General features: G+C 39.4%; 1 protein-coding gene across 1 annotated transcript; it reads left to right on the forward strand.

Moving 5' to 3' along the window:
• Positions 1-1,954: 1,954 nt before the first annotated feature.
• Positions 1,955-4,438, forward strand: LOC147322358 (C-C motif chemokine 3-like). Its single transcript, XM_086305205.1, has 4 exons — positions 1,955-2,106; positions 3,701-3,827; positions 3,899-3,957; positions 4,049-4,438. Exons 1-4 carry the CDS (start codon positions 2,037-2,039, stop codon positions 4,075-4,077), a joined length of 285 nt encoding a protein of 94 aa, XP_086161331.1. The 5' UTR covers positions 1,955-2,036; the 3' UTR covers positions 4,078-4,438.
• The last annotated feature ends 7,620 nt before the right edge of the window (positions 4,439-12,058 follow it).

The raw sequence follows: 12,058 nt of genomic DNA on the forward strand, positions 1-12,058 counted from the left end.
GTAATGATGGGCCAGAGGCAGAGAAGTGGAATTGAAAATGAATATTTCAGATTCTCTGTTATCAACTTCAGCAAGTCTTCAATTTTAAAGGTTACTGAACTTGCTGGAAACATCTCAGAACATTTTTTGTTACATTTGGTATTCTGCAGAAACACCAAATACATATCCACGCTCGTGGCTCAAGAGTTGGGAGTTTGCCTTGTAAACGGAAGGTTTAGTCTTGGTCGTTGTGTCCTTGGGCAAGACAGTTCACCTGTTGCCTACTGGTGGTCAGAGAGGGCTTAGTAGCCTCGCCTCTGTCAGTGCGCCCCAGGGCAGCTGTGGCTACAATGTAGCTGCCATCACCAGTGTGTGGATGACTGAATGTATAAAGCGCTTTGGTGTCCTTAGGGACTAGAAGGTAGAAGTGTAATAGACTGATTATAGTAGTCGATTTCACAAAAACAAATTGTAAAAAATCTAATATTTAAAGACAGTGCTGGAGATGCTGAAAATGGGAAAACCTGATAAAAACAATTGAAACTTAGATAGATAAATGATTTTAATCGATTTTATTAGAACACAGTTCTGCAAAGGTCTAAAGAAACTATATTAAAAAGCTCAACTTAACTTACAACATTTAGTGCTAGCTGTGGGCCACACGGGGAGTCAGTCTACACTAAGGCTACGTCCACACTAATGCATTTTCATTTGAACACGCATCGTTTTCTCTCCGTTTTGGCCTCCCGTCCACACTGAGACGAAAACACAGCGTTCTGAAAACGCACTCGAAAACGAATACATTTGAAGACGGTGCTTTCGCGTCACAGTGTGGACAGTGAAAACGCAGACTTTCTAAAATGATGACACATGTTGGTCATATGATGCAGTCATGTGACCAATTAAACTAAGATAGCGGAGGGCATTATGCAGCAGTTGTTTTGTTTGCTCTTAATTTTGACAGCCCTATCAAAGATTAATATCAGTCTGTACATGCTCCAGATAGCTTTTCCTTAAATTCTATAATTCTCACTCGCTTTTGCAACTTTGTAGTTTTGTGTTACTCACACCAACAACTGCACCTCATTGTCTCCACCAACTCAGGGCTTTTGCTCGACATTTTGCAAAGAGCCAGAAAGTAAATAAAAAGGCAGACAGAAATGAGGCAGGTCAAATCTTCTTGCGTATCCCGCATGTGTAGTACTGGAACATAAACGTTTTCATCTGTTTCAATGTGGACGCACAACTCTGTGAAAACGACTGAAAACGCTAGTGTGGACACTGTGCAGTCATTGAATTGACCATGAAGTTCTCTGTACATCAACGTATTCTACAGTCAAATTAGAGGCCATCAGTCTGAATACTAAAGCTTGTCTCACTCAAAGGGACATTGATCCCAAGCCCCTGTAGCACTAAATTCAACCCTAAATAAAAGAATCCAAATGGGTCAGCTTAACAGCTTAATGTAAACAAGAAAATCAAAAGAATTTAATTTAATGGTTTAGATTGCAAGAAAAGGTTTAAGTTGTGAGGATTTAAGATTAAATGTATCTCGATAAGGACCCAAAAAGTCAGTCAGTTATGCAAATGTGGAGAAATGTGCATCAGAGTCATCATGCATTACTTTTATTTCCATTTGAGTCCTGATTCATAACAATCACAACAATTCATGTTTATTTTTCTTATGAACTCCAACAGATAAACAGTCACTGTCAGTGAAAATCGAAAAACTGAAATCTTCAGGGGTCTAGATAGACATCATTCATGACAATGCAGGTGAGTCAGTCACTGGGCTGTACACAAGTTTCTGTGAACTTTGTGTATGTGAGGCTGTTTCTCGGAAAGCTCAGAGTGAGATGTTGGTGGTTTGAAATAGAAAAATCTTCCTGACAGGAGGCGGAGGTGTGATATGTCACAACGACACACACACAAATATACAAACCTATAGAAAGACGTCATCAGTCGCGCCTGTAGATGTTCCTGCGCTTATAAATAAATAGCTAAGGAATCAACTCGCATAATTACAACCTGATCAGTGAGCCAGACCACCGGTGAAAATGTCTGTGAAGATTCTCTCCGTCACTCTCCTCCTGCTCTCAATGTGTGTGTGCTTCAGCTCCTCTGCAGGTAACTATATCTAAAGATATATAAAATTGATTAAGTAGCTACTTTTACAGCAATTACTTACTTTTTGGTGAAAGGGGGTGGACTCTCATGGGTTTCACTAGGCAACGACTCCGCTAGTTTCTCTCACCACAAACCTTTACTTCTGGTATATGCTCATTCAGTACTTTTAAACAGTCTTTTCAGCATTTACACTCTTGCGTTCTATCCACCAAACTCCAGACATCCCTGAACGTGCAGTCAGGCATGACATTTTAAAAGGCGTCCTTTACATTGAAATTTAGGAGAAGGAGATTTTACATCATTCTCCTGACTTTTCTTTTGATTGGGAAATATTTTCATTTGATGTATAGTGATTATACATTTATGCATATCTACATGCAAATGTGTACTTCCTTTGATTTATGGGTTCTGTCTCATGATGCTAAGCATCTCTCGCACCACCCATTCAACTATCATACAAAATACCACAGTGGATGCAGGGGTTCCATTTCAGCTATATGAGCACTCTGTAAACAAATCTTAATGCTGTTTAGTTTTCAAGCTTTCTGCTGTGAGAGGTGCACATTGTGACTCATTGCATAACTATGATAATGTCTTAATACAAACAGGAAATGAAAGACACAGAGACAGAACAGCATGATAAGTTGCAAATGTGCGATAATGATGTTCACCATTCAGCTAGCTGCATATCTGAATTTTGTCTTTGATAAAAGAATGATGTTAATAAATGAAGCTTATTGCCTCATATTCTCGCCAATGTTCTTTATTGACAATTAATAACAATAAGAACAATTCAAGACTGAAAATTCATTTGCAAGATCATGTCTACCAATTGTTTACATTTCAATTTGATGGGTAGGAGTTGGGTAAAGTAAAAAAAATGAAAGCAAAAGTAATTTCTGGAACAACATCCAGCTTTTGTTCATCAAATCCACATCTGGCACATCCATTTAAACTGGAAGTGGATGTCAACACGACAGAATCAGACGCCGCTCAAGAAGTGGAACGTCTAAGTTCAATAAACATCAAATATTCCACCACTTTAAAAGAAGCTTTCGCACTTCGTAGGGATATAAAATCCTCACATTCCTGTTCCACATGTAAAATTACAGTAAGTGTCTCAGATATAAAACGGGAGTCAAATCTCACCTCTGTTTAATTATATTTATGGAATATGGTCCTGGTAACAAAAACAGTTACACACTGTCAATGATGAACGTAATTACTAGATTCTTAAGATGAGCCCCAAGCAGTGAGACCTTCTACTGCAAATACTCTGTTGGCCCACTGTTTCTGTTTTATGAAGATGTTGAAGAACATACTTTGCGAAAACATAGGTCCATATGAGTTACTATTTTCAATGCACTTTGAATGAAAATGTTAAAATTACTTTGAATAATCAAAGTGTAAAATGTGTGATGCACAAAAAAGCCTGCTTACTGTCACGTAATTTTAGGTAACATTTCAACAGCTATGTTGTGTTTAGTGATGTAAGGAGTTTCATCACATTTTAAACCTGGAGTTAACTTTGGTTTTCCTTCTAATCAGACTTTTGTCAGGTAAGATAAATCCGTTTTAACCTCCTTCCTCTAAGGTATCCGTGGTCCTACGAAGAAACGCCCTTGCTGCGTTGATGTTACCAACCTCGATATGAGCCCTGAGGTGGTGGGGGAGACATATCGCGAGCAGGCTTCATCATATCCCTGTGTGAATGCTATAATGTAAGTCAGCACATGTTGTCCTACACGCAAACATAAACACATGCAATCTCTAAAACATTCTTTTTTTACAGTTTCAACACAGAATATGGTCAGCTTTGCGCCAATCCTGACACTCAGTGGGTCCAGAATCGTAAGTTGTGCTAACACACAGACACACAAACACATTGAATGTATTTACAGAGAAAATCTAAAGCTCTCCTTTGTCTCTCTTTCCTCCTCAGTCACTTCCACAATGAAGAAGGTGCAGTGAAGCACAAGTTCTCTGGTGAAGCATTGCTGCCTGTCTGTATCATCTTTGGCCTCACTTTCAAAGATATATTCAAATGAGAATGCTTCCTAAAAACCTTTCAGATTAATTATATTACTGTTACCCTGTATTTAATTCTTGGTTTTGACATCAGTCTTTCATGGTGCCAACCATTTTTTTAAAAGTTAGCATTTAAGCGCTGTCTTTCTTTGACCTTTTTCTTGCTTATATGTGCACTTCAGTTTATTATGTATTTATGTGAAAAAAAACCCCAAAAAATAAACTTTATTATTGTCCAAATATTTTCCTGCTATTTAAATACCCATTAGACTCTCACAATATGTCATACACATATCCCAATAATTTCCCAGAACAGGTATCCCCTGGTGTTTTCAACTGAGCTCAAACTGTATAACCCCATATGATACACTGTTTAAGTTATCAGAGTTACTGCAGGTTCTGCAGTAGTTTTTGAAGCCCACTTTGATCACTAGGAGCTCTTTTCTCGGGGTCTTAGGAATGGTAGGACACTAGAATGTTTTTTTCCAACCTATTTAAGCCATGTCTTAGCCCAATGATGAACTTTAAGTAAAGTCTGTAGCGTGAGCGTGTCTCAGAGTGCAAAATCATCCTTCTGTTGCACTCCACATCTGGCACATTTAAACTAGAAGTGGATGTCAACACAACAGAATCAGACGCTGCTTTCATGCAGGAGGATGCTCAAGAAGTAGCACATCCGAGTTCAATAAACATCAAATATTCCACCACTTAAAAAGAAACCCACACTTCCTAAAGACATAACTTCCTCATATGCTGTTCAGCATAGATAATTACAGTAAGTGTCTGAGATATATCTGATGGCTCCATGTGAAAGAAAAGCAAACCCCTTGTAGGTTGTATTTTAAGGCGAGGGGTGTTACAGCTCAGGGTTTTTGGGCCCCCTTCCCTTTTTTTTTACTGTTTGTGCCAATTCGTGTGTGCAGCCCCTGCTGCAGATAGGTGCCTGCACGTGTTCATAAACCTACCTTCCTATTCTGACTGCTCCTCCTGGTTCCCTGCTCCACCCACAGCAGTGCTACGCATAGAAGGTGTTTTAAATGGATTTTGATTTAAAGCAACTCTGATTTCATAACTCTTTTTTTGATCGTAGCTAGTGCAAGGCCAGTCAATGTCTGATATTTTTAAATCCCTGCAGGACGTTTGTGCTCTGTGATAAACTGTGATAAAACATCAGGAGGCTGGAATAGGTTTTCTATATTCTGTCACTCGACACTGATGCCAGTCAATGCTTCTCTAAGGTGTCAGTTATGCTGCGCACACACACACACACACACACACACACACACACACACACACACACACACACAATATGGTGAGAGGGTGATTGAGAGCTTGAAAGGTTTAAGATTACACCGGAATTCCCAACAACATCTCCCTGGGAATTTCACCCTGGGTTCAAAAGTATACCAGCTACCACGAAAGGATTCAGATTTGTTATAACTTGGACCAGAGATATCCAAAGTATTGACAAGGGCCCTCTGGTGGACTGTAAAGGTACTGTAGGTGTGCAACAGTAATAACAGAAGTGTGTACAGTTACAAATTTATATTAATTACATTTTTAAAAAAGTGAATAAAAACTGGTAATAGTTAGTTATTTATTATTTCAAAGTGATCCAATACCAAGCAAATGCAGCGCCAGCATTGCTGATGCCAAGGCTTTTAACTTATAAAGGCATAGGGGAGAGCAGTGTGTTATGATTTATGAGATTAATTATCAGTTTGATAATTCTACATCAATTGTGCAAAATGATTTTTCCACTAAAGCAACTAAAATGTGGACACAGGAAGGCAGCTGGAAGTAACAAAAGGCAAGCCCTTTACTTAGCTGAACTAAGACCAGTGAACTGAGCAGCACACTGTGACAAAGGACAAGTGGAGGCAGGGACAATGTATACACAGGAGGGCAATTAGGAGTCTGGTAACAGCTCAGAAGTCAGTGTTTATTTGTAAGTATTAAGCAGTTTTATGACATCTGAAAGTTTCCTTCCTATGGAATTTTTCTCAGGGCAAATATATAAATATTTAAACTTTCCTTAGATGGAAGAGCTGTGGGAATGATGTCCTCCAAACTCTACAAACAAATGTCAACACTCTTTAATTTGCCTTAATTTTTCTTAAACATCCAAGAATTTTCAGATCAAGAAAATTTGCTCATTGGATCAAATTGTGCACGTCTTGCTGGACAAGGATTGGCTCACTCTACAGAACTTATTGAATTCTGATTGGATCTTGTCTCACCTAAACGTTTTCATCGACATGCATTTCATTATAATTTTTGTCCTTGTGCTTGTCATAAAAAGGGTTGTTGATGAAATTTATGACAAATTATTAAGACTTAATAAAAAATGTTAAAAAAAAAAAATTCTTTATTGCAACTGCAACCTGAACTCTAAACTGAAATTTCCTCCACAATGGTATGAAACCAGTGAAGTAAAATAAAAATGTGTTTCTTCAGCATGTGAAAAAAACCTTTATTTATTGTGTTAAACCCTTCTATCAAAAACATGATAACAATGACAGTCAATCAAACAAACAAACAAATAAATGCTTTCAATCGGACATGTATGTGTGGGGTATGTGATACTCCACTGCTTTTTGCATTGATTGAAACTTTTTGGATGGTTTGTAAAAATTCTATACATATCAGCTGTAATGAGGTCAGTATCAAGCTGCTTTTTAACTATAAGCAACCAAAATATCCTTAAATATAAGCCTAAATAAAAGTGTCATAATGGGACAGCCAATACAGCTATCCCACATAGCAGACAGGTCTGGCCCGTATCTGGTGTCAAGTCGGCACTGCTGGCTGACTTCTGGCATGGTAAGTGGTATTTTATCCAGATATGGGCCAGGCCTGGCATAGATGGCACTGTGTGTGTGATGGCATGCCATATCTGGCCTGATTGTGGTTTGGTTTATGTGGCCCAGGTCTGGCCCAGATCCGGGATCAAGCTGTCACTTCTGACTGACTGGTGTTATGGCAGGGTGTATGTCAACTAGATGTGGGCCAGGTCTGGCAATGATGACACTATTTATGTTCCTATTTTGTTATTTTTGTTAGAAACCTAAATACCGTGTTGCAATACTACACTGCTTGGTAGCCAACGTTTCAAATGCAGGTTTGACAGGTTTGTGAGTGTACACAAAACATAGTGAGTAGTGATGGGTAGATGAGGCCTCGTGAAGCGTTTCAGCACATTCCCCAAACTGTATCGATACTGTGTCGACACAGTGTTGCTGTGTTGCTCCATACTGACACCTGCTGGTAGTGATGGGTCCAGCAACACTGATGCACCAACACATGTATCAAGCTCACAGAGCGATCCTCTGATCTTGGAATGTTTCTCTCCGACACTCTTCACAATACTAAGGGGTTGGCAGTCCTTTATAATAAAATTCAGCCTGCCTGGTCCAGAACAGAATTCCTAGATGCCTGATTTCAAAATAATAAAACACATATTAATAAAAAAAAATGATGATAAAGCTGTTCAGTGTCTATATAGGCCCACCAGTGTTCATTCTCGGTGTGTTTGTCTCCTCATTTTCATGTTTGGCTCTGTAATGCTTAAACACTGAGGAGGTGCTTTTGTTTGTGTAAGAAAGCTCCGCAGAACAGATGCGACATTTAACCTGCATAAAATGAAATAAATAATTTACACTTCAAGTCACATTGCTGTTTTTCCTATTATGATAGGTTACACTGAAACAAAGACAGACAAACAGTTACCACATTTGCAGTTAAAAGATCAAAATGATCCCACACAGCAGAAACATTTCTTTTTCTTTCGGGCTCCATTTTGTTATGGAGAGATGTGTATTTTTTATTTTATTTTATTTTACCTTTGTGAGAGTAATTTTGTGGGTTTTTTGGTGGCGACAGATGCAGATGCGGTACCCTTTAAAGACAGTTTGGTGCGTTGGCAATGAGCGATACAGCAGCTGTGTCGATCACCTGACTTTTTCTTAAAGCGACGCACGCACCGATACAGGTTTCGCTCTGTGAGCTTGATACATGCGTCGGTGCGTCAGTGTTGCTGGACCCATCACTACTAGTGAGGGTTTACTCATGTCTACCACCGGGTGGCTGTAGCTCAGGAGGTAGAGCAGGTCCCCTATTGATTGGGAGGTTAGTGGTTCGATCCCTGGTTCCTCCAGTCTGCATGTCAAGTATCCTCGGGCAAGATACTACCCAAAGTCGCTTTTTGATGCATCCAGCAGAGTGTGACTGTGTATGAATGTAGTTAGGAAGCACTCAGTTTAGTGGAACTGATTGGGTGAATATAGCTAACTGGGTAAGGCTGTCATGGGTCTGTAGTTCTGTCCAACTTTTTAGGGAACATATTTCAAGTTCCAGGGATTTTTCCTGCCTTTCTGGAGGACTTATATTTCACTAAAATTATCCTTCAGCCCTCTCAGCAGCAGCAGCAACCCCCCAGCAGCAACATTGTAACCATCAGGCAAAATATAGGCTACGTTTGCTTTGCAATCATCGCCGCCTGATGATGGTGATATAGCACGATGTGATTCAGTATAACATTCGTGATGAATGCAGTTTGCTGTTATCCAGTCTGGTTCCATGTGCCCAATTTTAACTTTGAAAATCGTCTCTGCACAGCTCTGCTCTGGCTCTCGGAGAACAATTTTAGGGTGTATTAAAAAGCTTTGGGCCATTTTTATTTACACATTAAAAACCACATCACAACATTGTGCGTGTTCTTTGTCTTTTTTGACTATGTCCATGGTTGTTTTCTGTCTGTCGTAGCTTTGCACCTCTTAGCAGGGTTGTCTGTGAAATCATTTTGTATCTCTTTTCTGTCTTTCTACATATTTGTAGGTTTTGAATTTCTTTATTTTTATTGTTTGTGGAATCTTTAGTAATTTAAGTTGGATTTTTATTCTCGTTTTGTGCATGTACCCGTTTTGATAACCACAAACCACTAACCGACTCATACAACATATTTGGAAAGGAAGTGTGATCATAAAGACTGACAAACATCTACCAATGGTGTCATATCTGAAAACTTCCTGGCACATAGATGAAAAGAGTTACACCTTCCTATTTTGAGAGGAGCTGAGGAACCACATGGTTTATGATACAGAGAAAGAAATTTGATTCTGCACACTCATATTATTTATTATGAAACCTGCTTGATATTTTTTCAACCATTATTAATGGTTTCGTTCATATATTATGAGATGTAAGATTAGAGTTCATTGATCCCACGGTGGGGAAATTTGTAAGCATACAAAATGTGAACTTTTCAACCACTCATTCATTAAGCAGTCACCCCATCACACCATCAAATTCAGAAAGATACTTCACAAAAAACCACTTCTTACACTCAAATAATAAAAAAACTGAAAAGAAACTATTCCTGTTATCTTATCTTTGCTTTACCAAGAAGCTCTCAAGGTTTCGTTAAGACAGAAAGTAAGATAAATGTACCTCCGTACTACCACGTCAAATGAAGGAAGCAAAGTTAACAAAAGGTGCAGAAATATTAAACTGGAGTAAACAAAGTAACCAAATAAAGTATTCACGGAAGAGGAATGAGACAAAACACGTTTTACATTTATTAATATTATGTAGACAGGTACACTGAGCCTTCCTCTCGCTGAGCTGTGGGCCACGTGGGGAGATTATCTACAGTGAAGAGTTACAGCCTTTTATGCATGTGCTACTAGGGAGGATTTAAGGCCTGGATAAAAGTCTTTTATCCTTTGCATCGGGAAAACAGTTAAAATGAAAGTGTGGACTTTTTTAGCTAGCTCCTCATTTTACAGTTCTGGACTCAGCTTTGCAGTCTCATACATCACAGCTGCCGGCAGCTTCGCCTCTGTCAGTGGGCCCCAGGGTGGCTGTGGCTACAATGTAGCTTGCCATCACCAGTGTGTGAATGTGTGTGTGAATATGTAAAGCGCTTTGGGGTCCTTAGGGACTAGTAAAGCGCTATACAAATACAGACCATTTACCATTTAAATCAGATGCTGCATCGTTTTCTTTTTTTCCTCATTTATTCACTTTTTATCAACACGCCTGTACCACAACATTCGCTTTCCTCGGAGCATCATTCCCCCCTTCCTTCTTTTACGTCTGTCTGCATGTGACTGACAACATGGTGCGCCCATCAAACTACATTCTCTGCCTGCATGGATTCTCAGCAGAACTGGCTGAAGATTCCGTCTCCCTGATGGCACAAGGAAGTAGTTTGTGCGCAAACAACACATTACTCCACTGCAGACCAACGTTGTGTCCTCTATGCTTGTTTCTAGTGTTGAGGTCATAGTGAGAGCAATGTTTTACTCTTTCTTTTACTCTTTTACTCTTTCTGCAGCATTTTGGATTAGCTGAAGGCTTTTCAGTGAGTTTTTTGGACATCCTGATAATAATGAATTACAGTCGTCCAGCCTGGAAGTAATAAATGCATGAACTAGTTTTTCAGCGTCACTAAGAGACAGGATATTTCTAACTTTAGAGATGTTGCACAAATGGAAGAAAGCAGTCTTACATATTTGTTTAATATGTGCGTTGAAGGACATATCCTGGTCAAAAATGACTCCAAGGTTCCTCACAGCGTTACTGGAGGCCAAGGTAATGCCATCCAGAGTAGGAATCTGGTTAGATACCATATTTCTAAGATTTTCAGGGCCGAGTACAATAACCTCAGTTTTATCTGAATTAAGAAGCAGAAAGTTAGCGGCCATCCAGGTCTTTATGTCTTTAAGACATTCCTGCAGTTTAACTAATTGGTGTGTGTTATCTGGCTTCATGGTCAGATAGAGCTGTGTGTCATCTGCATAGCAGTGAAAATTTATGCTATGTCTTCTAATGACGCTGCCTAAGGGAAGCATGTATAATGTGAACAGAATTGGTCCTAGCACTGAACCCTGTGGAACTCCATAATTAACCTCAGTGTGTGAAGAGGACTCTCCATTTACATGCACAAATTGGAGTCTATTAAATAGATATGATACAAACCACTGCAGTGCAGTACCTGTAATACCTACAGCATGTTCTAATCGCTCTAATAGGATATTATGGTCAACAGTATCAAACGCTGCACTAAGGTCTAGCACAGGGGTAGGCAACCTTTTTGATGACGAGTGCCATTTAAAATTTCCTCAGAAGTCAGTGTTCCATATGATTGCATTAGCAATAAATTTAATAATGTTCTATATTAACAGTTCACACTATATAGAACAACTTCATAGAATTATATTTGTTTGCAGATGTTGGCAGCTATCAGCGAATAGTTATCAGCTATTTTAAAACAAAAAGAGACACTTTTTATCCATAACAAGAACTCCATGAGAGCAAACGAACTGTACAACAGAAAATGCAAATGCTATTTATGGTCTCCTCACAACAATGATAAGAAAAATAAACTAAGCCAATATGGCATGTTTGTTAATACAGGGATACACATGTTAATCTGATCTCTGGTCTCCTTGCTGTTCACAATGCACACAGAGCTCTCCCGCTGCCCGCTTAACATTATCACAACAACAACAAACACAAGACCCATTACAAAATTTAAGTCGGCGGGGCGTGATTGCAGATGCCGTGCAGGTGCGTCCGCCTTCCCTGCACAGCACCGTAGGCCCCGCCCCACTACAACCTGTTTCTCCATCACCTGTTCAGCCCTGATGATTCAGTGAGGACATCTCCTGGTTTCATCTTCATGTTTCCCTCTCACCAGATATACAAACCAACATAATTACCAACAGCTTTTACAGCTGTGGCTCCAGCAAACATCAGCTGATACTAGAAATTAATATTAAATAAATTCTAACAACAGCTGATCAAGCTTAAAAGTGCTGCTGTTGTTTAGCGCGACATCCGCCGGTTTACGCTTTCTGGCGCAAAGTGAGCGATAAACAAACATGAGAGAAAAGCCGATCAGCTGATCAGCTAGCTAGTA

This window comes from Aulonocara sp. 'chitande type north' Nkhata Bay, linkage group LG9 (genome assembly GCF_057382095.1).
Source record: "Aulonocara sp. 'chitande type north' Nkhata Bay isolate Kocher_YH1m ecotype deep benthic linkage group LG9, A_spYH_male_GT1.1, whole genome shotgun sequence".
NCBI classification, from domain to species: Eukaryota; Metazoa; Chordata; class Actinopteri; order Cichliformes; family Cichlidae; genus Aulonocara; species Aulonocara sp. 'chitande type north' Nkhata Bay.